The sequence below is a fragment of the Hydra vulgaris genome, chromosome 09 (assembly GCF_038396675.1).
Source record: "Hydra vulgaris chromosome 09, alternate assembly HydraT2T_AEP".
In the NCBI taxonomy this organism is placed as follows: domain Eukaryota; kingdom Metazoa; phylum Cnidaria; class Hydrozoa; order Anthoathecata; family Hydridae; genus Hydra; species Hydra vulgaris.
The window spans coordinates 56,512,501-56,537,061 of record NC_088928.1 but is presented as its reverse complement, the minus strand read 5'-3'; the positions used below and the strand labels follow the sequence as shown (position 1 = coordinate 56,537,061).

The window sequence follows — 24,561 nt, the reverse complement described above, 5'->3', positions numbered from 1 at the left end:
TTGTAATATTGCCAAAAGATTAATTGCATCCAATCCTGCTTTAGTACGAGCATCAGTTGAGTGTAAGGTTTGTTTAAGAAACCTTACACTCAACTGGTGCTTACACTCAAACCTTGGGGAGTTGTCTGTCAATTGTTATCTTGCTCTAGAATCTTCATCTTTTCTCTTCCAGTAACTTTTAACTCTAATATTGGTTGCTTTGCAGCCTTGTTGGAAGCAAAGATGTAAAAAAAAAAATCTTACCAAACCACAACCCTCAGTTGATGTATCTTAATGTTGATTGTAAAATCAACTGCGCCTAAATATTTTTTTATCGATGTGTACACTCCGTTAACAGAGTAGTTACAGCCTGTTAACGGACTGTTAAAGCCGTAGACGCAATGCCTTGCTCCTAAAGTTTATGTGCAGTGCACATTCTGCGCTTTGACAGTTTATGTGCAGTCCATATTCTGCGCTTTGAATTTATATAGTCCATGTGGAAAACTTTATTTAGTTGGTACACTTAAGTCTGTAGCAACAATAAAAACAACCTTTGTACACTAACTAAAAAAAAATTTTTTGTCGCCAACAGACGAACCGCACACAATTGGTTTACCACCTGGAAGCGGAATCCACTTGCCACGCTAGCATGGCTCTTAGTGAGATAATTATATCTATAATTTAATATTTTCATTTTATAAAAATGTCAAAAATTGCATTACATAATTTATGAACAACCCTTATGGGACTGAGATTTAGCAAGGTTAATTAAGGTTGAAAAATGTTATTGGTAGTGTAAGTTAAAAAAAAAAGTTTAAAAAAATCTTAGACAGAGAGAAACAATTTATTTAAGGTTAAGTTAGTAATTATGCTTTGAATTATTTTAATGCACAATACTTTTGATAAATATTTTATGTTATGTAAAATGTTATTCAATAAATTATTATACATCAATTTGTGATAACTTGCTAACTATTTTTTAAGGATGCACTTGCTCTCCTTCGATTAGATGATCTTTTTTTGGAAAGTTTTGAAATAAATGATGGTAGGATTTAAAAATAATTTATATATGATGGTAATTTATTTTTTTAGATATTTTTGAAATATTCAAGTTTGTTTATAAAACTATTGGTAATTATTAATAGTCTTGAATCCAAATTTTCTATTGTATTTTTTTTTTTGAAATCAGAGTTTTCTCTTTGTACTAAATTGTGTGACCTCTAATAAAATCCTGTCCTTACATAAATTGTTTCCAATGTTTATATAGGACTAATAATTATGGATTCTAAATTTTAGATAGCTGTAAGATTTTATTAATAATACTCTTTGAATCTTTGAAGTTTTCATAGGTATGTCTTCAACAGTGTCATTAACTAAAGTAAGTCTAACATTTAATCTCTAATTCATGGGTCTTATCTTTTTACTTCTCCCCAGAATAAAGCAGAGTTATTTGCAAAGAAATCTTACTTTAATTTGACTCATTTGAATATAATGGCTATTCTCTTCCTAACAGTTAAACAGATTAACCCATTATTAAACATCAAAATCACTCTGGCTTCCAAATACAGTTTGTGCTCCAGAATAGAATTCCATCATAGTCTCAAAAAAGTGTTCTCCAGAACTCTCTTTAATTATATAATGACTATTTGTATGAGTGAAACTATATAAAATAAATGATTTTATATTTTCAAAAGCATAAATTTTGTATTGAGTGATAATAATTTATTTTCAAACAATTCACAATTTTTTATCTATTAAAAAACTTGAAGTCCAGAAAATATTTTCTGATATTGTAATTTGCTATTTCTCAATCAATCTTGTTTTGTTTATTCATGTGTTGTTTATCTTATTACACAGGTAAATACTTAAAATGGTTAATGATCATAATAAAATAAAAGTTTAAAATATAATATAAAATAAATTTTTAGTAAAAACACTAAAAGGTGATCATTTATCAAGAGCAATAGGAAGAGTAGCTGGTAAAGGAGGAAAAACAAAGTTTACCATTGAAAATGTTACCAAAACTAGAATTGTTCTTGCTGATTCGTGAGTTTTTGTTTTTGTTTTTAAAAGTTTTTATAAATATTTTTATATAATAAAAATGTCAGAATGTAGGAAATACGAGTTTAAAAGAGCTGAACTCTTTTTATGATACAAAAAAAGTTCAGCTCTCCTGTGTTCGTAGATTGTTATTTTTACAAGAATAGTTTAAAAAGACTTTATGACTGCATAATATTGATCTATTTTACATATTACTGTAAGCTCAGCAGAAACTTTGTTTCAAAGAAACTTTTTCTTGATATGCTTCAATACTTTGCTCTGCAACCCAGATTTAACTTAATCAACTACAACACCTAATTTTAGTTATTTAACATAACCTATATGGTTAACCCTATGTTTGTATCTACTTCAATTTTTTTTTTAGTTTTTTTATGATAAATAGTTATCATTAAAAAATTTTGTTTTCTCACAATAAACTGTTAGGCTGTGGTTTGTTGAATGAAGAAAAGGAAATATTGATATTGTGTTATGTGAACTTTCCATGTAGCACTAACCTCAATACTCTAGAATGTCTTGAACATATCCAATCAAATCAGTATAGGGCTCTTTCTTTTAAATCCAGTTGTCAATGTTATTTTTTATCATATGAAAGGATTCTGCTTGAAGGAATTAAAATTTTCGAAGCAGGGTTTTTACGGTACCAGGTACCCGGACTCGGACTCGGCAAGTCAGTGGGTAAATACCCAGATCCGATACCCGGTTTAAGGCTCGGCGAGTCTCATGGTTCAAATGTTTTGCCTTGTTTTGTAGGCAGCGGTGCGCCGTCGAGCTGGATCCCTACCTTTTCTAGAAAAATATAGTAGTAGGGTTTGTGAATCTAACTTAAAGTTGAACTTGGCCACGGCTTTTTAGATGTTTTGAGAGCATTCAAGTTTGTGTATGTTTCCATGTATGTCCGAATACACACTAAAAGAATTAACTTCACTACTTAAATTTTTTTCTAATCGAATGTTTTTATATATAAGCGAATGCTTTAAAGGATTTGCTAATATAATATGTTTCTATATTGGCAAATGTTTTAAAAGCATTCACTAATTTAAAAACTTTTGATTAGAAAGATTGAAGTTAATAATTTAATTCTTTTAGTATTATAAAAAACTTAAAAAAAAAACACTTTTCATTTATTAATTACTTCTCTATTTTAGGAAAAAAGTGAAATATCATAATTTTACTAGAATTTTTTTTACAGCCCCATTATGCCAAAGCACTCCAAGGTGTGGGAGTATTTCACTCAATATATTGATTTGAAAAGTGGAAAATGGAATAAGTGTTCAACGATAATGTCAAACAAAGATGGAAATACTTCATCAATGATTAAACATTTAAAAGTTAAACATGGAATTTCTTTACCAACACAGGAAGAAATAGGAGAAAATTCTGGCACTAAACGATTTAAAACTATTGACCTTTTCGTTTCCGTTACAAGAAAGCCTTTAGAAGAAATTGTCTCTAAAATGGCGGCTCTTGGTGGTATATCAGTTAGGTGATTACAAAGTCTAGTTTTATTCGTGAAAGTTTAGTAAAATCAAGTTATAATCTTCTTAAAGCCAAAAGAGATGTTATGAATTTATTTCATTCGTTTTATGAAAAAAAGAAGTTGGAAATATTAGAATTGTTACTAAAAAAAATTAAAGAAGGCCGACGATTTAGCATTACACTTGATGAATGGACAGGTATGAAAATTTGGAAATATCTCAATATCAATTTGCGTGGAATTGACTATGAAGTTTATAATCTGGGTTAAGTGAGAATTTTTAACTCGTGTACAGCTGTACAGTTAGTTAAAAAAGTAGAACAACATTTAAACACATATATTATTAATTTTGAAAAACATAGCTGGTTCAACTGGCGACGGTGCAAGTGCAATGATAAAATTTGGATGAGAATTTCCTAGTCTCTATAATTTGTGTTTGAGTCACACTATACACTTAGCTGTTTGTGATGTACTATATAAAAAGAAAAGTATTACCATCTTGCAAGATTAAGATGACGTTGATGGAGATAGAAATGACCATTGTCTAGATGATGTTAAAGACGAAAATTTCTGACGAGAGCGACGGTGACGTCGAAGAGTACGAACAAGTTGAATTAACAAATTTAGGCAATATATAAGAAAATATAAAAAGTGTTTGTATAATTGCTAAACTTTTTAAAAGTTCTTCTGTGAGAAATAATAATTTGCAAGAAAAGATCTAAATAGTTTTAGGAAATGAACTTCAGCTAGTGTTAGACGTAAGAACTCGTTGGAACTCAATGATCAAAATGATATCTAGATTTTTAAAATTATTTTATATCATTAAAGAAGCTTTGCAAGATATTGGAAGTGTGCATTTAATAAAAAATATTAATATTGAATTATTAAATGAATTGGAAAATACTCTAAAGCCTATTAAGTTAACTGTTGAAGCTCTTAGCAGAGACAATGCTAATCTTGCAACAGCCCGATTAGCAATTGATTTTATGTTAAAAAAATTAAAAGAATCTGATGGTAATTTAAGAAGAGAGCTATTAATGATGATGAAAACTCGAATAAATAGCCGTAAAATCAAGAAGTAGAAGAGCTATTAGATTCTCTTGTAAATGGTACTATGGCTTCAAAGAAAATACAATCATTTACAACAGATTTACTGAAGAGATTATTTGGTGAGGATGAAGAACAGCAAAACACACATGGACAGGGGCATTCAGCTGAAAATAACAAAAATACTACAGGAAACACACTACCATTAACACTGGAGAACTACATAAAATATTAGAAAGTGCGAAATGTCCAATATTGCCAAGTTGCGGAGATAAATTAGCTGATATTAAAAAAGAATTTTTCTTATTTTCAAAAACTAAAAAAAGAACTGTATATTTAGAAAAATTTATCAATCGTTTATGATGATAAAGCCAACACCAACAAATTCCGCACAAACATTTTCTGTAGCATCCAACTTCTAGAAATCGTTCTAGATTACGGACAATTTATTAAGTGCATTAGTTTTTTTAAAGTTTTATTTTTTAAGTAAAAATAATTGCTCTGTTTTGTATTAAACACTTGCAAGTATTTTAATTGATGAGTTTGGTTTTGCTAGTATATTTACATGCATTTTATAAAATGCGATATTTTTAAAAAGGTTATGTCATGTTCGTTTAGTAGTTTAAGATTATAATAAAATTATAGAATAATATATTTTACATTAGACGTTGAACTGGCTAAAAGTTGTTTTATTTACCTTAACGTATACCAAATCCATTTTTAAAAATCGGCGTGAGAGCAAAAAATCCTTTCATGCTATTGTTAAATTGCAAGTTAAAAAGACGTATTGGACCTGGACCCGATAAATATTCTTAGTCTCGACTCGGACTTGTCGGGTTTAAAAATGCCGGGTTTTCCTAAACCCTATTTCTAAGACAGTCTGTATTTGGTAATAAGTCATATGTTCTAGCATTATTAAAGTCTCTCTTAAGTATATATATACAAATTTTAGGAACCTAATTGCATCGTTTCCATTAAATTCTTCACCTTTTCACCTTCAAAATATGTAGTTAGAGTTAAACCATTTAAGGCAAAAGCTAGCAAAGCAAGTGGGTGAGTAAACTTGCAGAAGCACTGCAAGTTTACTCACCCACTTGAATATGTCTATGTGCACACCCGATTAGAGAGATACTATAAGTTTTTATATCCAAATTTAATAGAGAGTTAAATATATATAATGGAAGAAGTCTTATCCTAATGAGCTAAATGATCATAGACTTAGTGAAACATCAATAAGAATAAAAACCAATAAAAGATGAAATAGATGAAGTCTATATAATAGATGAACTCTATGATAGAACCATGTATGCAAACAACAACTTGTAGAGAAGAGAGAGATGCTCAGTGGATTACCCATGCATCAGCTAGTTTAAAATATGCACAGGCATTGTGGAGTATTCGTGCATTTGACTGATCGACTAAAAATAGGGATAGGTGTAGTAGAGTGTGCATACGTCGACTGAATAGAATAGGGATAGGCGCAGTGGAGTGTACATACATCGACTGATTCAAATTGGGATAGGCGCAGTAGAGTGTTGCTACATCGACTGACTAAAATAAGGACAGGCACAGTGGAGCCTACTCACAAGTGCAAAGGGTTTTTGGTAAGGGCAGGCAGTACAAAAAAATATTACACTTATTATTCTTAATACAAAAGCCTGCTGCTCTACCTTAATATAAGAACATGCAAGACCTATTTATGAGAATTAGTTCTTTTTAACAAATCAAATAACTTAAAAACTTAAGCATGTGATCGGGGTACGCGCGCGCGTGCATGAGCCATATACACGTGAGAACAATTCTTTTTAAAAAAATCTGTGTACGACAATGTAAAAATGCGACTTTCTGTGTACGACATGGCAGAATTAAAGATCTGTGAAAACGTGTGTATATGTCTTACTTAGAAAATTGATTACCTTAACCTTATAATTTAATGATCAATTTAAATATTATCTCAACCCTAAAACTTAATTATTATCTACATCTTAAAATTTTTTTAAAAAATTTATAAAAACTTTGTTCTTACAAACAGTTAATACAAACTAACAACAAAACATAATGGGATCACATATTATAACAGTGTAAATGTGGATACAAAAGATGGACAAAAACATTGTAATCAAGAGCACAATACAAAAACAACATAAAACCAAAAACCGGACAAATGAACAATTAAATTATTCTACAAAAAGTATTAGAATATGCACGTAAAAAACTCAAAAAGATACGCATAAAAATACATGAGTGTTTGAGAAAAAGGCAAATGAATTATGTAGTGTAAATACCAGATTCTCATCAGGAAATGGTTATGGTATTGACCCTTTTGAGGGGGTCTCTACCCTGGTATTTTGACGTTTTAAATGTTTAATTCACCAACTCCTAAAAACTCCCGGTGGAGTCTTATCATCGAAATCAGTATAAAAAACCCATTCTGTCGCCAAGCCTCGCTCATGTTGCAACACTAAAAGGACACACTACTCGGAGCCAAACTCCTTAAAATTAAACCCATTAAAATGTAAACACTGATATATTTTTAAGAAGCAAAAAAGCAATGCACCACAAATTGACACAAGAATCACGCTTAAAACTTAAACAACCAATTGTTAAACATACACTAAAGGCTAGTAGCGCATGATGAAATGGCAACACTGAAGATGTACTTATATCAAATTATTTGTGGGGTGGATGGGGGAAAAAACTTTTTAAAAACAGATTCATACATTAGAATGTGTTTTAAATTTGTATTCTGTGTATGGAAATAATACTGTTTAAAACACACTTATCCACTAGGAGGTGTGTTAAACTTGTATTGTATGCATGGGGGACTTTAGCCTTTAGTTTCTGGGATACTTAAAGATAAGTTCCCTAAAAAACATTTGGCATTTGTGTATGTATTCATTCCGAGAAACAAATAAAGAAATAAGTTAAAGTTACCTTTCATCTTTGAAAACTCGAACGCTACTGTGACATGATTGCTTTGTATGTATAACTGACCAGTTCACACGAAATGTATAAGATGTATAAGGTGATACAAGACAAATGAGGTAGTTAATTTCAAATTGCAAAATGTGCGAGGTGATTAACTTCTAAGGTGAGCCAAATTCGATACAAAATGCATTATGTTTAATCTGATATGAGACAAACGAGCCTAAATGACTGTAATTATGTGATAATTTAGGAAAAATCGGATCTAATTTGATAAAAATGTGCTAACAATTTATGGTTTTATGTTTAGTGATGAGACGGCTCAGGCAACTAATTCAAGTTTAATGTTCATTTCAGGGTTAGGGTTAGGGATTTTCTTTTCATCTGTCTCAAAAGTACAGGATATCTCACTTTATAAGCAACCATACTTTGCAACATAAAACTTATTCTAAACACTGAAGATCATTTAAATATTTAAGATCATTAAGATTTACTGAATTTATAATAAATAATGAATAGTTAAAATGCAACATAATATCTTGTAATTCAGAGGGTTCCAATGATTATCCTCCGAAATATCCTCAACAATCTTTTTACTTCAGCACCATTGTACCTCAATCATCATACCTTAAGATAGCTGTAAATATTTTTAATCTCTAGGGATTAAAAAAATTTGTGGTTACCTTAAGCAGTTGATTACATAAATCCATTCAATAAAGGTTTTAGCTTATATCTTAGCTCTATTTAGAACAAAAATTTGCTTTTTCGAAAGTACAGGAGATTTAACTAACTCCATATCTGTACCAAAGGACATCTGTTTCGATTCTGTTTATATATAATAATAAATAATATTCTCTTCAACTCAAATAATTTTTGGTTAATTGTTTGAAGTCTCAGCTACTGTTTTAACAAGAGGCCCTTATATTTTTGTTTTGTGCAACATTTATCAGTTCTGCATACTCCATTTTATGGAAAACTGAAATATATCAGTTCTGCGTACTCGATTTTATGCTTAAGTAGACTCTAGTAGGCTATAGACATTAATAAACTTTTTTTTCAATTTAAATTTTAATTTAAATTTTTCAATCTAACGGTGTTGCTGAAATGGAATAGATTTTGCTTTATCTATTATTTATAAGATCTGTATTTGATTGTGCAAACTTTTCATTTTTTAAGTTTTGATATTTTGTTATTTATCAAGTTTTAATATTTTTTGTACTTTTAATTTTTTTTTATGCTTGTTTTTTTTTTCTCAGGAAAATTCATATCCTTGGTTCATTTCAAAACATAAAAATTGCTCGAACTGCAATATGTAACCTGATATTAGGTGAGAAACATTTAAAACAATTTAATCAAGTTTTTTCATGATTAAGTAAGACTGTGAGTATAACTCCAAAACGCGAACCTTGATGAACAAGGCCACTGTACAAAGAAAGAAGTTGTATATAAAAATATATTTAATATATATATATATATATATATATATATATATATATATATATATATATATATATATATAATATATATATATATTTATATATATATATATATATATTATATATATATATTATATATATATATATATTATATATATAAATATATTATATATATGTATTATATATATATATTATATATATATTATATATATATTATATATATATATTATATATATATATTTATATTTATATATATATTTATATATATATAAATATATATTATATATGCATATATAAATTGTATATAAATATGTATACATAGATACATTATGTTAATTAGAGAGGTTTTTAAATTTTCGAAAAAGTAGCTGTTTGAGAGACTTGAGAGTACCTAACTATTTAGAGTACCTTCACTTGGTGTTTTTTTTGCAAATATATTTTTTTCAATTTGCAGAGTTTGTATATATGTATATATGAGTATGTATATATATGTGTGTGTATATATATATATGTGTGTGTGTATATATATATATATATATATATATATATATATATATATATATATATATATATATATATATATATATATATATATATATATATATATATATATATATATATTAGTAGTAGAAAATCACTTAACAAAAATTTTCTACTACTAATTTTCTATTTTTGTAAATTGTAATTGTAAATTTTTAATGATTTTCTACTACTAATATAATTGCTCTGTTCTTTTGAGAACATTGAGCACTCTATTGTGTAGAATACTTTTTAAAGTTGTTTAAATATATATATATATATATATATATATATATATATATATATATATATATATATATATATATATAATATATATATATATATATATATATATATATATATATATATATATATAATAGTGATGCATCGATTAATCAGCATTGGACACTTGTTGCACAATCGGAATCAGTAGCGGCATCAGCCTTTTTTTTTATTAATTTACCGATTTGCATTATCTATGGCATTTTAATGTTTTTATCCTGCATTATAATAATAATTGAATAATAAATAATCTAAACTTTATTTACTTGAGAATTTTTTGAGAAATTGTTTATTTTGACTTTGTTTACAGGCATATTTATCAATTCTTAAAATGATGTGTATAAGCTTTAGTTTAACAGCTGAATGTATTTATACTTTTATTACTATAATGTTGTTTTAAGAATAATTTTGTTTTGTATTGTTTTCTTGTTATACTTAAAAGTATCCTATTTAAGCATTGTTATCTATATATATTCAAGTATTGCCTTCTATATTTCTATATGATTGTTATTTAGATATCTAAATTACTAATAAGTTAATAAAGTTATAGAATTAAAAATATATTCAGCAACTTTGTTTGGAAAAGGTATTCCAATAAAATCACGCAGTTGGGTGCGGAAATATTTTACTATTTCTCCTGAGGTTGCTTCAATTGCAATATGTAGCATATGCAAACTGAAGATTACAAGAGGCAACAAAGAAAAAAAGTTTAAGTCTTTTGGCACAACAAATATATTGTCTCATTAATACAAAACATAAAGAAATAGCAAGCAAAGAGTTTAAACTTAATGAACAAGAAAAAAAAAGGAGAGCAGAAAGTGAACAAAATGTGTTCAAGAAAATCAAGTCAATTGATGCAAGTTGCTCAAAACAGTCTCAACAAACTTTGTTTGAAACACTTGAGAGAAAAAGCTTTGGGACATTAATGATCACAGGTCTCAATTATTAAATAAATATATTGCAGAAATGATTGCAGTTGATATTCAACCTTTTTCTGTAGTATAAGACATCATGTTTCAAAGATTGAAACCCGATGTCTTATACTACAGAATTAATGTATTTTCTACTTGGAATGCAATAGTTAAACCTAACTATTGCATTCCAAGTAGAAAATACATTAAAAACTCTGTTTTTCAAAAAACATACAACAAAGTCAAACAAATGTCCAAAAATACAACAAATGTCCAAAAATATAAGTAAAGCAATTCAAAGTTCAATGAATGAATTTCTTATTTAAAGGTACATTTAATTGCTAGAGATAATACAGCTAATATGGTAGCTGGCATAAGAGAGGCAGGTTACTACAGTTTGCTGTGTTTTTTACACACTTTGCAACTTGTGTTGAATTTATTCTGAATTTATCCTGAATTATATGAATATGAATTATCTGAATTTATTCTGAATTATATGAATAGTATTTGCCCAGATATACATTAAAAATATATCAACAATTTGTAAAAACATAGTAACCCATTTTAATCATTCGCTATATTCTTTTGAAGCTTATCAAAATACCAAACTTATCAAAAGCCAGAAAATAGGTTCAAACAAGACATAACAACAAAATGGTATAGTCAATATTTTATGTTTGAAAGAATTTTTGAACAGAAGTTCGCTTCGATCCCATTTTATTGTGATAATGACAACTCTAAACTTGAGTCACTGGAAAACAATAAATAGATTATTTTTGAAAAATTACTACGACTTTTAAAAATGTTTAATGATATAACAAATTTGTTAAGTGAGCATAAAGCAATTGTATCTGCTATAATTCCAACTATACAAGTTGTAAAAGCCATGCTGGTTCAAGCTGAAAAGCTTTCCTTGTTTTTAGGATTAGGGACAACTTTAAAAGAATTTAAAAAAATCAGCAAATGAAAGATTTGAAAAATATCTCAATGACAAAAATCTCATTTTAGCCATATTTTTAAATCCAACGTATATAAAAATAATTTTTTTTCAAATGAAGCTGATAGTTATTTTGAATATATTATTAAATGGCTTGTAGATTGCTCAAAAAGTTTTCAACAAAAAGATCATATTGAATTTAAACCTGAGGTTAGTTTGTTATCAAGTACAATAAATCTAGGTTTCTATTTTTCAAAATGCTTTGAAAATGTTATTAAAAATAAAAACACTTTAATTGAAAACACATCATTATCTGAAGTTCTACAAGAAAAAGAAAGCAAGCATTATTTAAAATTAGAAAATGAAGTTTAATTTATTTGAGCCTAGACATTATCACACAACAACATAGTCCTATAGTATGGTGGAGAGCAAATAGAAATAACTTCAAGCAATTAGCTCCAATAGCTCAGAAGTATTTATCATGCCCTCCATCTTCTGTTGAAAGTAAACGGTTGTTCAGTTGTGGAGGACAAGTTTATTCTTCATGACGAAATAGGTTAACTCCGAAAACAGTAGAAATGCTTATATTTTTACATTACAATATTTGTATACTCAATTTTAAATACTAAACATTGTTACAACTGCTATTGGTGCTTTCTTTAGAATCCTAAAGTTATTATTTTTTTTGGTATTTCATTTTGAAGTCTCTTATTTTATTTTATTATGAGAAGAAGTTGTATATAAACAAGTTGTATATAAATATATCTTATATATATTATATATATATCAATATATATATATGTTATTTATATATCAATAAATATATATATATATTTTTTTTTATACGTATATGTATATTATATGTGTATATATATATTGTATATAAATATGTAAATATACATATATATACATATATATATGTATATAAATACATATATATGTACATATATTTATATGTATATAAATACATATATATATATACACACATATATATACATATATATACACGTATATATATACATATATATATACATACATATATACATACATATATATATATATATATATATATATATATATATATATATATATATATATATATATATATATATATATACATATATATGTGTGTGTGTGTATATATACATACATACATATAAACATAAAACACGTCTTCAAAAATATTCTAATACTGATTTTGTAGACTCAGATGAGTTAGATATAGGCTTTAAAGAATACAATTCAAAAAGGAAAAAAACTGATTTTTGTAATGGTTTCTTTGTCTAAAGATATAATTAAATCAAAATCAATTGTTGCAAAAAGATACAATATTTCTTCAACAGGTCAGGTAGCTATAATTGCAAGTATCATAAATGCAGGCAACAGAGATTTGAATAAGTTTTCACCATCAGAAACAACTTCAAGAAGGCATAACAAAATGGTTTCAACAAATGAAGGAATTAAAATAAAGGAATCTTTTATCTCAAAAGCTTAACACTTATCTCTGACTCTTCCCCAGGACACACAAAAAATTACAGGTGTTCTTAATCATGCCAAAAATGAGGAAAGGTTGACAGTAATTGTAAGCTCACCAGATCTCAATAAGCCCCAGCTTATTGGAGTAATTGGAATTTCTGATGGATGTGGAATAACCCAGGCTATTGCAATAAAAAAAGTTTTAAATGAATGAAACCTTTTCGAAGCAGTTACTAGCGTATCCTTAGATACAACTGCAAGTAATATTGGATGGATTAATGGAACAGTGTCATTTTAGAGATTTTGAACTGTTAAGACTTATTATTAGGGAAAAAAAAATAACATTAATAAAGCATTTTTTTTATCAACAAACAAATAATTTCTCGTAATTAATTGAATAAATATTTTTTCTAGGCTGATAAAGTCTTATAGTTTTGCAGTGAAGCTTTAAAAGATAACGTATTTCCCAGAGGTGACTATAAATACCTTTGGATTGACGTAATGATACGACATCATTGGTACCACGACCAGAGAATAGTTATTTTTTCTATAGCTGATGAGGAACTAATGCCCCAAGTTAGAGAAAGTGTTGCTAAAAAGCTGTTTGACTCTGACTCTAAACAGGATGTTGCCAAGCCAAACTTTGAAAAGCAATACAAAAATCCAAATACTTCTAATCTGTCATGATTTGGAGGAGGCATGAGTTGGTTGGTTTTTGAAAACCTTGGAGTTACAAAGAACGATCTTAAATGGTGTCAAGTTAGTTTTAAGGAATGGGGGAAACAACAGCACTTACAGAAGATTTAAGGACTGGGTTTATAAACTGCATGTAGTAAATGATCCTGCTGAAAAGTGTGCATAAATGAAGCATCGCCGAAAGTGTGAGTAAATGAAGTATCGAAGCAAGTTATTATTCTGTGTTAGAAAAAAAATAAAACATTCAATTAGTACCAAAAAAACAGAGCATAGAGCAAAACATTAAGTTAGTACCAAAAAAAATTTGATTAACTTTTGAAACAACATTTTAACAAACCATATTGTATGATATTAAAGTGATAAAGTGATTGATTATGTTTTTGAGTCTATATTTGTGATTCGAATGTTTATATATATATATGTATATGTACACACATAGTTTTTAATATTTGTTAGAGAAAAAATACTGTAGTTTTTAAAATATTTTTATGGAAAATATACTTTTTTTTTTTGTTTTGAAAAAAAAGTGTGTTTTAGATTTATTGACCTAATATATATATTTTTGTCTTTATAAAAATTATTTTTAAAAAATAACATTTTTTTAGGCAGCCCTCCATCTAAAGTGTATGGCAATATGCGAGCTGTGGCTGCTCGTTCAGTTGAGAAATTCTAAATTTAACGCAACTTAGAAATTAGATTTGTGTCGCATGTATTATATATTTAAATTTGTTACTTAACAATAAATATATTTTTACTGTATTATTTTTTTTATAGTTAAACTGATAGTGTATTCTATTTTATTAGATTTTTGAAATCATATTTTTATCATAATGCTGATTGTTATTTATAATTAATTATTTATTCAGGGATGAATATTATTATTCAGGAATGAATCATCTGACAGTTGTAATCGCTTTATAGTGATTATACTGCCTTATAGCGATTTCTATTGTTATATATATATTGTTATGATAATAATTTTTAAAATAAAAAAAATTAATAAGATAAAGGTAAGTGGCTGGGATTACTTTACCTAATTGTAGATCTTACAATAGGCTGGACCTAATAAAGGTGAGTCCAGTCACTACTCTAAAATAAAATGGTTAGATTTATTCTTATTCAATAGTTCATTGCTATGTAAATATTTTTACTTTTTAGAGCTTAAAAAATGCTTATCATGTTTTAGTATCTGTTCTTTATCCTGTTGATTTTTTAATTTGAAAATTTATATTAAAAGACAAATCATTATGAAGTGAGTTGATCTTATTTTTTTCATTAACATTTTTTCTTAATTGTTCAATGAGTTTTTCTCTTGAAAGTTTACTTATTGTTTCTATAGACTTAACATTGATGGACTTTTGGTTCTTTTCCCCCATGATTTCATTTATCCTGAACAGTATTCATATATGCTGGAACTAAAACGAACACTTGATGCTAAGGTTTGTACTTAAATTTTAAATTAAAAAAAAATATAATATTTAAGTGTTAGAGTTATTACAGGAAATTTATAGAAATCATTTACTGTAAATTTTAATGTTTTCAATATTAAAAAAATAATTATTATTTATATTTTATAATTTTTTTTTTTTTTTTTGCTTTTTAGTTATAATAAATTTAAGTAATAAAAGATAAAAGATCTATAATTCCACATACAATTTCCTTTATATTTAGGGTCATTGTTTGTTGGAAATGCCTTCTGGAACAGGAAAAACAGTATCACTGATATCTTTGATTGTCGCATACTTAAAAGTAAAAACAAAATATGTTTGTTGTTGTTTGTGTTTCACTACCAAATATTTCTTTTAGATTTTGTTATCGATTTGTTAATAATAAAATCAAATATTAATTTATATAATAAAAGTATAATTAATGATAATTAACTGTTTCATTAATGATATATATATAAGGGAAGTTCGTGTACCTAGGGCCTCCTTGTAACTAGGGCCACTTTATTTGAAATCTAAAAAGTTCTAAGTTAAAAAAAAGTTATTTTTTAATCCTATTTAGATACTCGGAGAGCGCTACCATGGCAAGTTATAATTATAAAATGCTTTTTGATGGTCTAAAGTAAAGTTTTGCTGCTTTTATCTTATATTGTTTTACAATCCAAGAGGAAATGCTTTTCAATAGGTTCTAGTAGATAATATTGTTTGTTACTTAAGTACTTAAGGCGATAATCAATAAGTTTACTTTCAATGCGGATTTGTTAATAGATGACATTTTGCATGAGGCTATCAAGTCTTGTACCTAGGGCCATATAGTTTGGTTGTACCTTGGGCCATATGTTTGTTTTTCTGATAAAGAATTAGTTTGATCACGAGGAAGATTGCTAAATTCCAGTTGGCAAAGAGCTTTTTTCTTTCGCGGCTGTTTTGGGAACACCATTTAATGCTTATAGTTTGTTAATTTTGCTCAGAATTATTAGTCAAGTTTGTTATTGATATACGTGTTTCAATCAAATTGTGTACTTAATGTTTGTAAAATTATCTACTTTTTTTTAGATACTTTACAGTGATGTATATCAATGTGATATTTATATTTTAATTATGAGAGTTGTAAAGTTTGCTACGCACCTTTTGTTATCTTAAAATGTTTTTGCTATTTAATAATTTATATTAAATGTCTGTGATTTTTATTATATTTTAATAGTAGTTATAGTAGTAGTAGTAGTAGTAGTAGTAGTAGTAGTAGTAGTAGTAGTAGTAGTAGTAGTAGTAGTAGTAGTTGTAGTAGTAGTAGTAGTTGTAGTAGTAGTAATTGTTGTTTAATATTGCATATTTACTTCATATTAAATTCATAGACATTCTATTAAATTCATAGACATTCAGACTTCTATTAAATTCATAGACATTCAGGCATTTTGATCAAAATAAATTTTGATAATAACTTGGTATTTATTAAATTTATCTTTACACATTTTAAAAATGTGTAATTTGTTTATATTTCACTTTTAAAATGTTTGAGATTTTTTTAACTATTTTTTTAGATGCCTAGGAATAATAATGGAAAAAAGTGTTCAAAACATAATGCAGATAGTGTAACTTGCTGCAAAAGCAGTAATGAGGGATGGATTTCCGGTTAGGACTGCAGCACGAGATTTTATGTCGACATTAGGACGACATTAGCACCACATTAGGACTGCAGCACGACATCAGCAGAACAACACTCTAAAGGCATATAAACTTTTGTCAGAAGAATAGTTCTAAAAATACTGAACCAAAATATCAGTATCTTAACCGATGTGCTGTTTGGAATGTATTCTCTAAAGATGAAGAAAAAGCCTTAGTTGATTACCTTGTCATTGCAAGCAATATGCATTATGGACTGTCAAAACCACAGCTTAAAAAGCTTGCTTTTGAGTATGCAAAAGCCAATGATAAAAAATATCCAACTTCCTGGGATAGAAATAGTAAAGCCAGTGAGCAATGGTATTCTGATTTTATGAAAAGAAATAATAAGTTTCTTTCACTAAGGAAGCCGCAAGCCACAAGTTTAGCAAGAGCCACCAGTTTCAACAAAGCAAATGTTTCATATTTTTTTTCAAAATATTTTGATGTCTTCTCAAAAAACATGCTTTTGCCTAAATGCATCTTTAATTTAGATGAAACAGGCATTACAAATGTGCACACACCTGTTAAGGTTGTAGCCCCGAAAGACAAAAAACAGATTGGGAGCTTAACTTCTGGTGAACGAGGAACTAATATAACTATTATTAGCTGTGTGAATGCAATCGGAAATTCCATACCGCCTAAGATGATTTTTCCAAGAGTGAACTTCAAAGATCATATGCAGAAAGGAGCACTTCCAGGAACTAAGGGAACAACACATAAGTTGATGGTCAAATGCTGAAAATAAATTAGAGTTTTTAAAACATTTTATTTATTATATCAAATGTTCTGTAGATCAGCCAGTATTATTACTATTGGATAACCATGAAAGTCATGTCAGTATTGAAGCGACTACTTTTGCTAGAGAAAATGGTATAATAATGCTTACTTTTCCTCCACATACCACATACCAGCCATAAGCTTCAGCCGTTAGACAGAGGTGTTTTTGGACCTTTAAAGAAATACTACAGCACAACTTTTGTGATTGGATGCTGTCAAATCCAGGAAAGCCAATCACCATATATGATGTTGCAGATTTTTACCTTTTGGCTTTTACTCCTTTAAACATTCTAGCAGGTTTTCGTGTGTTTGGTGTATGGCCAGTTAATCAAAACATATTTACTGATGATAAGTATTTGAGTTATAGTGTAAACGACAGACAAGATCCAGCATTAAATTGTCCAAATAGTTCTATTTCTGACAAAAAAAATGAGTTAGTCAAAGATATGTCAATAAATTCACAAAACAATTATATTCCTGTACAATGATTCGTCTGCAATGGAAATAGACTTTTCTGTATCAAAATCTGTTTCATGTATAATGCCAGAACAGGCCTGTCCTTTTCCGAAAGCAAAACCTAATTTATCTAAAAGAGGAGGTAGAAAACCAGGTAAATGTCGAATTCTCACTGACACTCCAGAAAGAAACGCTATTGTACTTCAACGTGCAACAAAAATTGGAAAAAAAAGGAAACTTGTTTAAAAATCTTTGATTTAAATTGAACCAGCAACATTAAACATTTTTAAATGTTGAAAGTTTTAAGATTCTATACAACGCTAGATAAATTTTTTGAAAACAATGCTAGATTAAACAAACTTTTAATAAAGTTTAAGTGACTATCTTTGTAGTCTATTGATTATGGAGTTAAACCTAATTTATAGAGAGTGGGTCTAGTTACAAAAACTGGTGGTCCTAGGTACAATTAAAAAAAAGGTTATTGTACCTAGGGCCACTAATTTTTAAACCATTCTACATGACGGACTTTTATTTTTTAAGTCATTATACCTATATTAATACAAATTAATTAGTATAAAGATGTGATCATATCAGTTTCAACATTTTTAAACAAGCCCAGAGCCTTGATTTGGGTCATTGAAAAAATCCGGCCCTAGGTACATGAACCTATATATATATATATATATATATATATATATATATATATATATATATATATATATATATATATATATATATATATATATATATATATATTAACTTTGTACAGCAAGAAATTGATGATTAGACAATAGTTTTCCACCTGTTTTTGATATTTTGTGTCATTAACTAAGGAAATAATTTTTTTGTTGCTTCTTAATTCCATTGCCCTCTTTTAAATGTAAAACACTATGTTGATCACAAGAATAACTGAAAATAACTGACAAATACCCTGAGTACATGCTGCTACTTCCACACAACTTGTATTAACAGAACTCGATGCAAGTTGGCACAGGTTATCGTACTCCAAATAATGTAAAAAGTTGTTTCCAAGTGTTTTAGAAGCAAATGAACAAAACTAATACCAATACAATAAAAAATTAATAATTTGAAAAGAAATTACTTGTTTTGTTTTGGTTTTCAAATAAAATGCGCATCTTCGCCAATATTTAGAGAAAGTGGTCTTGCAATCTCAGCAAGCTCTGTTTTGATCACTAAACTCAATAGCTGTTCAATAAAAATATTTATGTTGATCTTGAATTATGATATAAAATCTTATTGTAAAACCATATTATTACTGTTATTTTTATTATTATTAAAAATTATGATTTGAACTTAAATATTAAATTTTATAAATCATTATATATAACTAGAAAAATAAAGCACAATCAAATACGATGTAATTATTAAAAACAACTACTTATCACAACAGTCTAAAGGAATTCAGCGGTGATCAAATATTTTAAATAAAAGAAATCATGAAATAAGATATAAAGTACTTTTACATGTTATTTAAATCTTATTCAATATTTTCTTATAAATTAAATGTTTGTAACTCTTTGTATATATACAAAGTTAAAGATAGAGGAGTTTAAAAATATATAAAAACTAATTTAAACTTTTTATAATTATTTTAAAACAAAATAAAAAAACTCTAATGACTTATTTTAAAGTATATTATTTTTATTATTATCTTTATTATCAAATAATTAATTTTTAATTTAAAACATTTAGTTTTTTAAATAAGTAGTTCCTTAAACTTTCCCCCTTAAAATAAATTGATTTTAATCTTTCATACAATGCGCAAATAAATAACTTTAGCATTTTTTATGTAACCGCGCAAATTTTTTGGACCTTACGTAATTTTTTTTTTTTCTTATAACTTTTTTTATATTTATAATCCTTAAATTATCTGGTGTTTAAAAAAACAATAATATATGCAAACATGTAAGTTTTGATTGTTGTTATTTTTGCAGCAGTAAATTTATTGTTTTGTTTTTTCATTAATTTTTGAAATATGATAAATTGACCTTTTTATTAAAACAGTGTTCACGGTTTTTAATAAACTGAGAATGAGCAGAAATATTTCCAGATATTGCAATTCGCGATCACTTAATTTGAACCTTGTTATTAAGCAACCACTATCAAGTTGACAGTTACTAGAAAATAAAAGATAGAGTTAAATAGCAAGGAAATGGTTGACAAAAGACTTGAAAATTTGAAAGGTTGAAAATTTGAAAGGTTGTATGAGTCAGAAAAGCATGAAGATGGAAAAGAGTTCCAAATTATTGAGTTGTTAGAAAAAAAACTAAATAAATAAAGGTTTTTATTGCAATTGTTCTTTGCAGTAAATAACTGAGTTTGGTTGGAGTTTAAATTCACACGCCCCAATATGTTACAGAAGTGAGATCATATTCAAGATCAGGTGCCTGTGCTTTGAAAAAAAGGGATCGAAAAGAGAAGACTTAAGAGAAAATCATTAATTTAGATTAGAAACAAAACAGGGCCAAGGATAGAACCTTGAGGTACCCCAAAAGTTACTGGTAATAAAGAAGAGTGTTGGCCTTTGAGAATAATATAAATTAAACAGTTAGAAAGAAAAAATTTGATAATCTCAAAAACTTTCCCAGATACATCATATGAAACGAGCTTATGGAGAAGACCCGCATGCCAAACTTTATTGAAAGCCTTAGTTATGTCAAGTGCAATAGCTCTACCCTCTGCCTCTAGTGCACAATAAAATCTTTCAGTCACAGCAGTTAGCAAATCAGCCGTAGAGCAAGAGGATCGAAAACCGTATTGATTGTCTGACAGTAAGTTATTTGACTCAAGATGGGATGTGAGAAATTTGTTTATCAAAGACACAAAAACCTTGCTAATAACAGAAAGAATATTGATCTGACGATAATTGGAGAGATCAGAATGTTCACCAGAATTTTTAAAAACTAGAAAAACAGATGCCATTTTCTAGCAGGCAGGAAAACATTCAAGAGTCAAATGAGAAGAAAAGTTCTTTGCAAGTAGTTCTTGCAAATAATTCTTATGGGACAAAACATTAACAGGTACTCAAAAATGTTTCTGTTTTTTTTTTTCCTTCGCAAGAATGAGTTTTTTCTGAAATTTTTTCTTGTAAGCAAAAGTATATTGACACTGATTTTTTTTAATGATTTTTGTTTCTTTTATAATTAGCTATTAAAGTTTAGTAAACATTTGTACGGTTTACTTTAAGATCTCTTGATGCAAAATAACATTTAGCTTTATCCTGTAATTTCAAAAAAATATAAGATATATTACTAGAATTTAGATTTTATTTAGCATTAAATAGTCTTGAAACTTTACTGTTCTTTTGATGGGAACCCAAAGTAAAATTTTTTGTTTAAAAGTAAAAAAAGATGAAAATAAATTTAGCTATTTTTATACTTCTTTTTGTATAAATTTTTTTTTATTTCTTAAAACTTGTAGCATCATTTAATTTTTTAAGGTATGATTCAAACTATGTCATGATTTGTTTAATACAAACTATATAATATATCGTTCGATCTATATAAAACAATCCAGCCATATAAAAATTCTGATTGGCACTTCATATATCTACAAATTTAATATTTCCTTTATGTTTAATTTTTATTAGCTTATATTTAAAATAAAAGAAGCATATATAACCCCTAAATGTTTACAAATATTTTATAATTTAATGACAGGCATTCAAGTCAAAGTATATTGATGTATAAAATAATTATTTTTCTATTCCACAATTATTACTGGTGCATGCAAAATTTAATATTTTTAACCTAAAAACAGTCCTTACAACAGATATGTGCATAACACATATGCGTAATGAGATATGAAACACCATAAAGTTTTTTATATTTGTTTTTTGTATTCATGGACGATAATTTTTTGTAATCATGAGTAATAACAGTAATAAGTTGTAGCAAAACTTGTTTAATTAAAAAATGAACTCAAAACAGTGTAAAATTATTTGTAATTGTTATTATATACATATAAATGTTTATCTTGCTCTTAGATTTTAAAAGAGTGAAATAATTCATTTCTAATTTTAAAGTATGATTTATAGTTTATTTCATATAATGATAATTTTTTTTCCTCAACATTTGATAAAAAATTTTTTCTTAACAAAAACTAAATTAATAAAAATATTAAAACATTTCATTAGGTTTAGTTTTTGCTAAAGAAATTCATTACTATAATTAAAAGTTTTCAACCAATTATATTTTGTAATAATGTAGAGATCAGTGAAGCAGAAATTCATGGAAAATTATTGGGACTTGATCCATTTAAAAGTTCTTAACAAAGCCTTTATGTATCCTCTTCGAAAAAATGTTAAGCAGTGGTGAGTTACTAAACATATGTAAACAAGAAAATGTTGGCCGCTTTTTGAAAAAAGGAAGTAGGTTATGCGTTTTAATACCGTTAGTTTCAAACAATTTTTTGAATGAAAATCAACATGGTTTATGAAAGGCATTACAAATCTACTAGATTTAATAACAAGTGTTAAGAAAATAGCTATTGATATTATCTTTATAGGTTTTGCAAAAGCTTTTGACATTGTTCCCCATTAAAGACTGTTAAAAAAGCTCAAAGCATTTGGAATTTGTGGAAACTTAATTAAATGGATTGAAAGCTTTTTAAGTAACAGGAAGCAAAGAGTGGTCATGGAATGATGTATATCTTTTTCCATGCTCCTAAGTAATGGGGTACCACAAGGCAACGTCTAAGGACCATTATTATTTATAGATTTGCTATTAAATTACGCAAAATACTACAAAATCCAAGTAATTTATATGCTGATGATACCATAACTGCAGTTGCAATAAACAGTTTCAATGATTTTCAGAGTAATATAAATTTGGTGGTTGAGTGGTGTCATTAATGGTTGATGAGGTTAAGTTATGCAAAAGGATACAGGTGATACATATTGACAAAAAATTTTTGTCAATATCTATCACCTACATAATATATACAATATGTATCACCTACATTGTATATATAAAATGTATTACCTACATAATACATACAATATGTATCACCTACATAGTATATATAATATGCATCACCTGCATGATATGTACAATATGCGTCACCTTACATAGTATGTATCACCTACAAAATAGATACAATATATATCACCTTACATAATATGTATCACCTATATAATATATACAATATGTATTACCTACATAATAAATACAATATATATATTTACTATATTGTAAAGTATATATGTAAGTTATTATGCAGTTGTAGTATAGTGTATATACTACAACTACATAATAGCAATTATGTTTGTAGTATATATAGAAAGATGGTTCAGCCCACCTAATTATACCAAGTAACTGTGAGAAACACTTAAGTTACTTTATGTTATTTAATGATTTGAAATAAAAGCAACAGGTTAAAGTATACAGAGCCATTGTTACTAGTGATGTGCCATCGGCAAAGGCCGATTAAGGCTAATTATAGTTTAATGTATGTATATAAAGGTAATATCTTAATATTAGGTATGCAACTTGCATATATAAGGTGTGCCTTTGCACCTGTTTAGTTTGGCCTAATAGTCAATACCGATGCATCAGCCAATGCCGATTAATCAACCGATGCCATCGGCCGATTAATCGGCCAATGATTTAGCCGATTAATTGGTTGCTGGTTACCAATAGCATAGGCTAGTAGGTCGAATCACTTCTGATGAATAGGAACTTGTTAAATATGTAATTTAAATCCTTAATATTATTATAATACCCTTAAAAAAATACATAAAACCTATTATTAGCCACAATCGGCATTTGCCGATGGTACATCACTAATTGTTACTATATGTCATACCTTTATATGCTTAAATTGGTATTATATGTTGTACCTTTACGTTATACCACTTTAATACAAAGTGAGAAATTACTTTTTAATATGAGTATTAAGATATTGTCTCCATATCTTGATGGTAATATTAAAAAATTAGAAAATTACAAAGGTAAGTAACTAGACTATCACCATTGTTGTTACAATAATAAAATAGACTTGAATAGAATTAATTTATAATGCAAGATTAATAATTTGTTTTCACAATCATAAACTGAAATCTGAGCTGGTAAAGCACTGCACACAGGGGCTATTCTGGACCCTTTTCAACAGCTTTAGTTAACGTATTTGCACGAGTTTTGGGTGCCGCCCAAATTCAGAAGTTAAAGACTCTTTTTTTATTTTATTGACAAATATTGTTAATTATATTTGATATAAATATTTATTTTTTAAAATGTTATTAAAATATACAAAATATTTTTTTTGTGGAAAAAAGCTTTATTTGGCAATGTTTCCATCAATGTATCCTCACAGCACTGGCATTGAAGTACTGCTCTCTAATTTTTTTTCTAGAAATATAGTTATTAAAAAATTACCTATTCCCGGGAAGTATATAAAAGTTTAACATGCTCTTAAATTTTCTCTTTTTTTTTATTAGAATTTATTATATTTATAA

General features: G+C 27.4%; 2 protein-coding genes across 2 annotated transcripts in view; both read left to right on the top strand.

Moving 5' to 3' along the window:
* LOC105847006 (RNA-binding protein pno1) overlaps positions 1-14,507 on the top strand; it is a 40,074-nt gene extending 25,567 nt beyond the window's left edge. The window contains exons 4-7 of the mRNA XM_065806120.1: positions 964-1,024; positions 1,908-2,025; positions 8,743-8,813; positions 14,349-14,507. Coding sequence (XP_065662192.1) covers positions 964-1,024; positions 1,908-2,025; positions 8,743-8,813; positions 14,349-14,416 — 318 coding nt within the window. The 3' untranslated portion in view covers positions 14,417-14,507. The remainder of the gene's footprint in view (positions 1-963; positions 1,025-1,907; positions 2,026-8,742; positions 8,814-14,348) is intronic.
* A 208-nt stretch (positions 14,508-14,715) lies between these two features.
* The window catches only part of LOC100200345 (general transcription and DNA repair factor IIH helicase subunit XPD), a 69,058-nt gene continuing 59,212 nt past the window's right edge, over positions 14,716-24,561 (top strand). The window contains exons 1-4 of the mRNA XM_065806118.1: positions 14,716-14,814; positions 14,902-14,995; positions 15,083-15,182; positions 15,415-15,492. Of these exons, the coding sequence (XP_065662190.1) occupies positions 14,991-14,995; positions 15,083-15,182; positions 15,415-15,492 (183 nt within the window). The 5' untranslated portion in view covers positions 14,716-14,814; positions 14,902-14,990. The remainder of the gene's footprint in view (positions 14,815-14,901; positions 14,996-15,082; positions 15,183-15,414; positions 15,493-24,561) is intronic.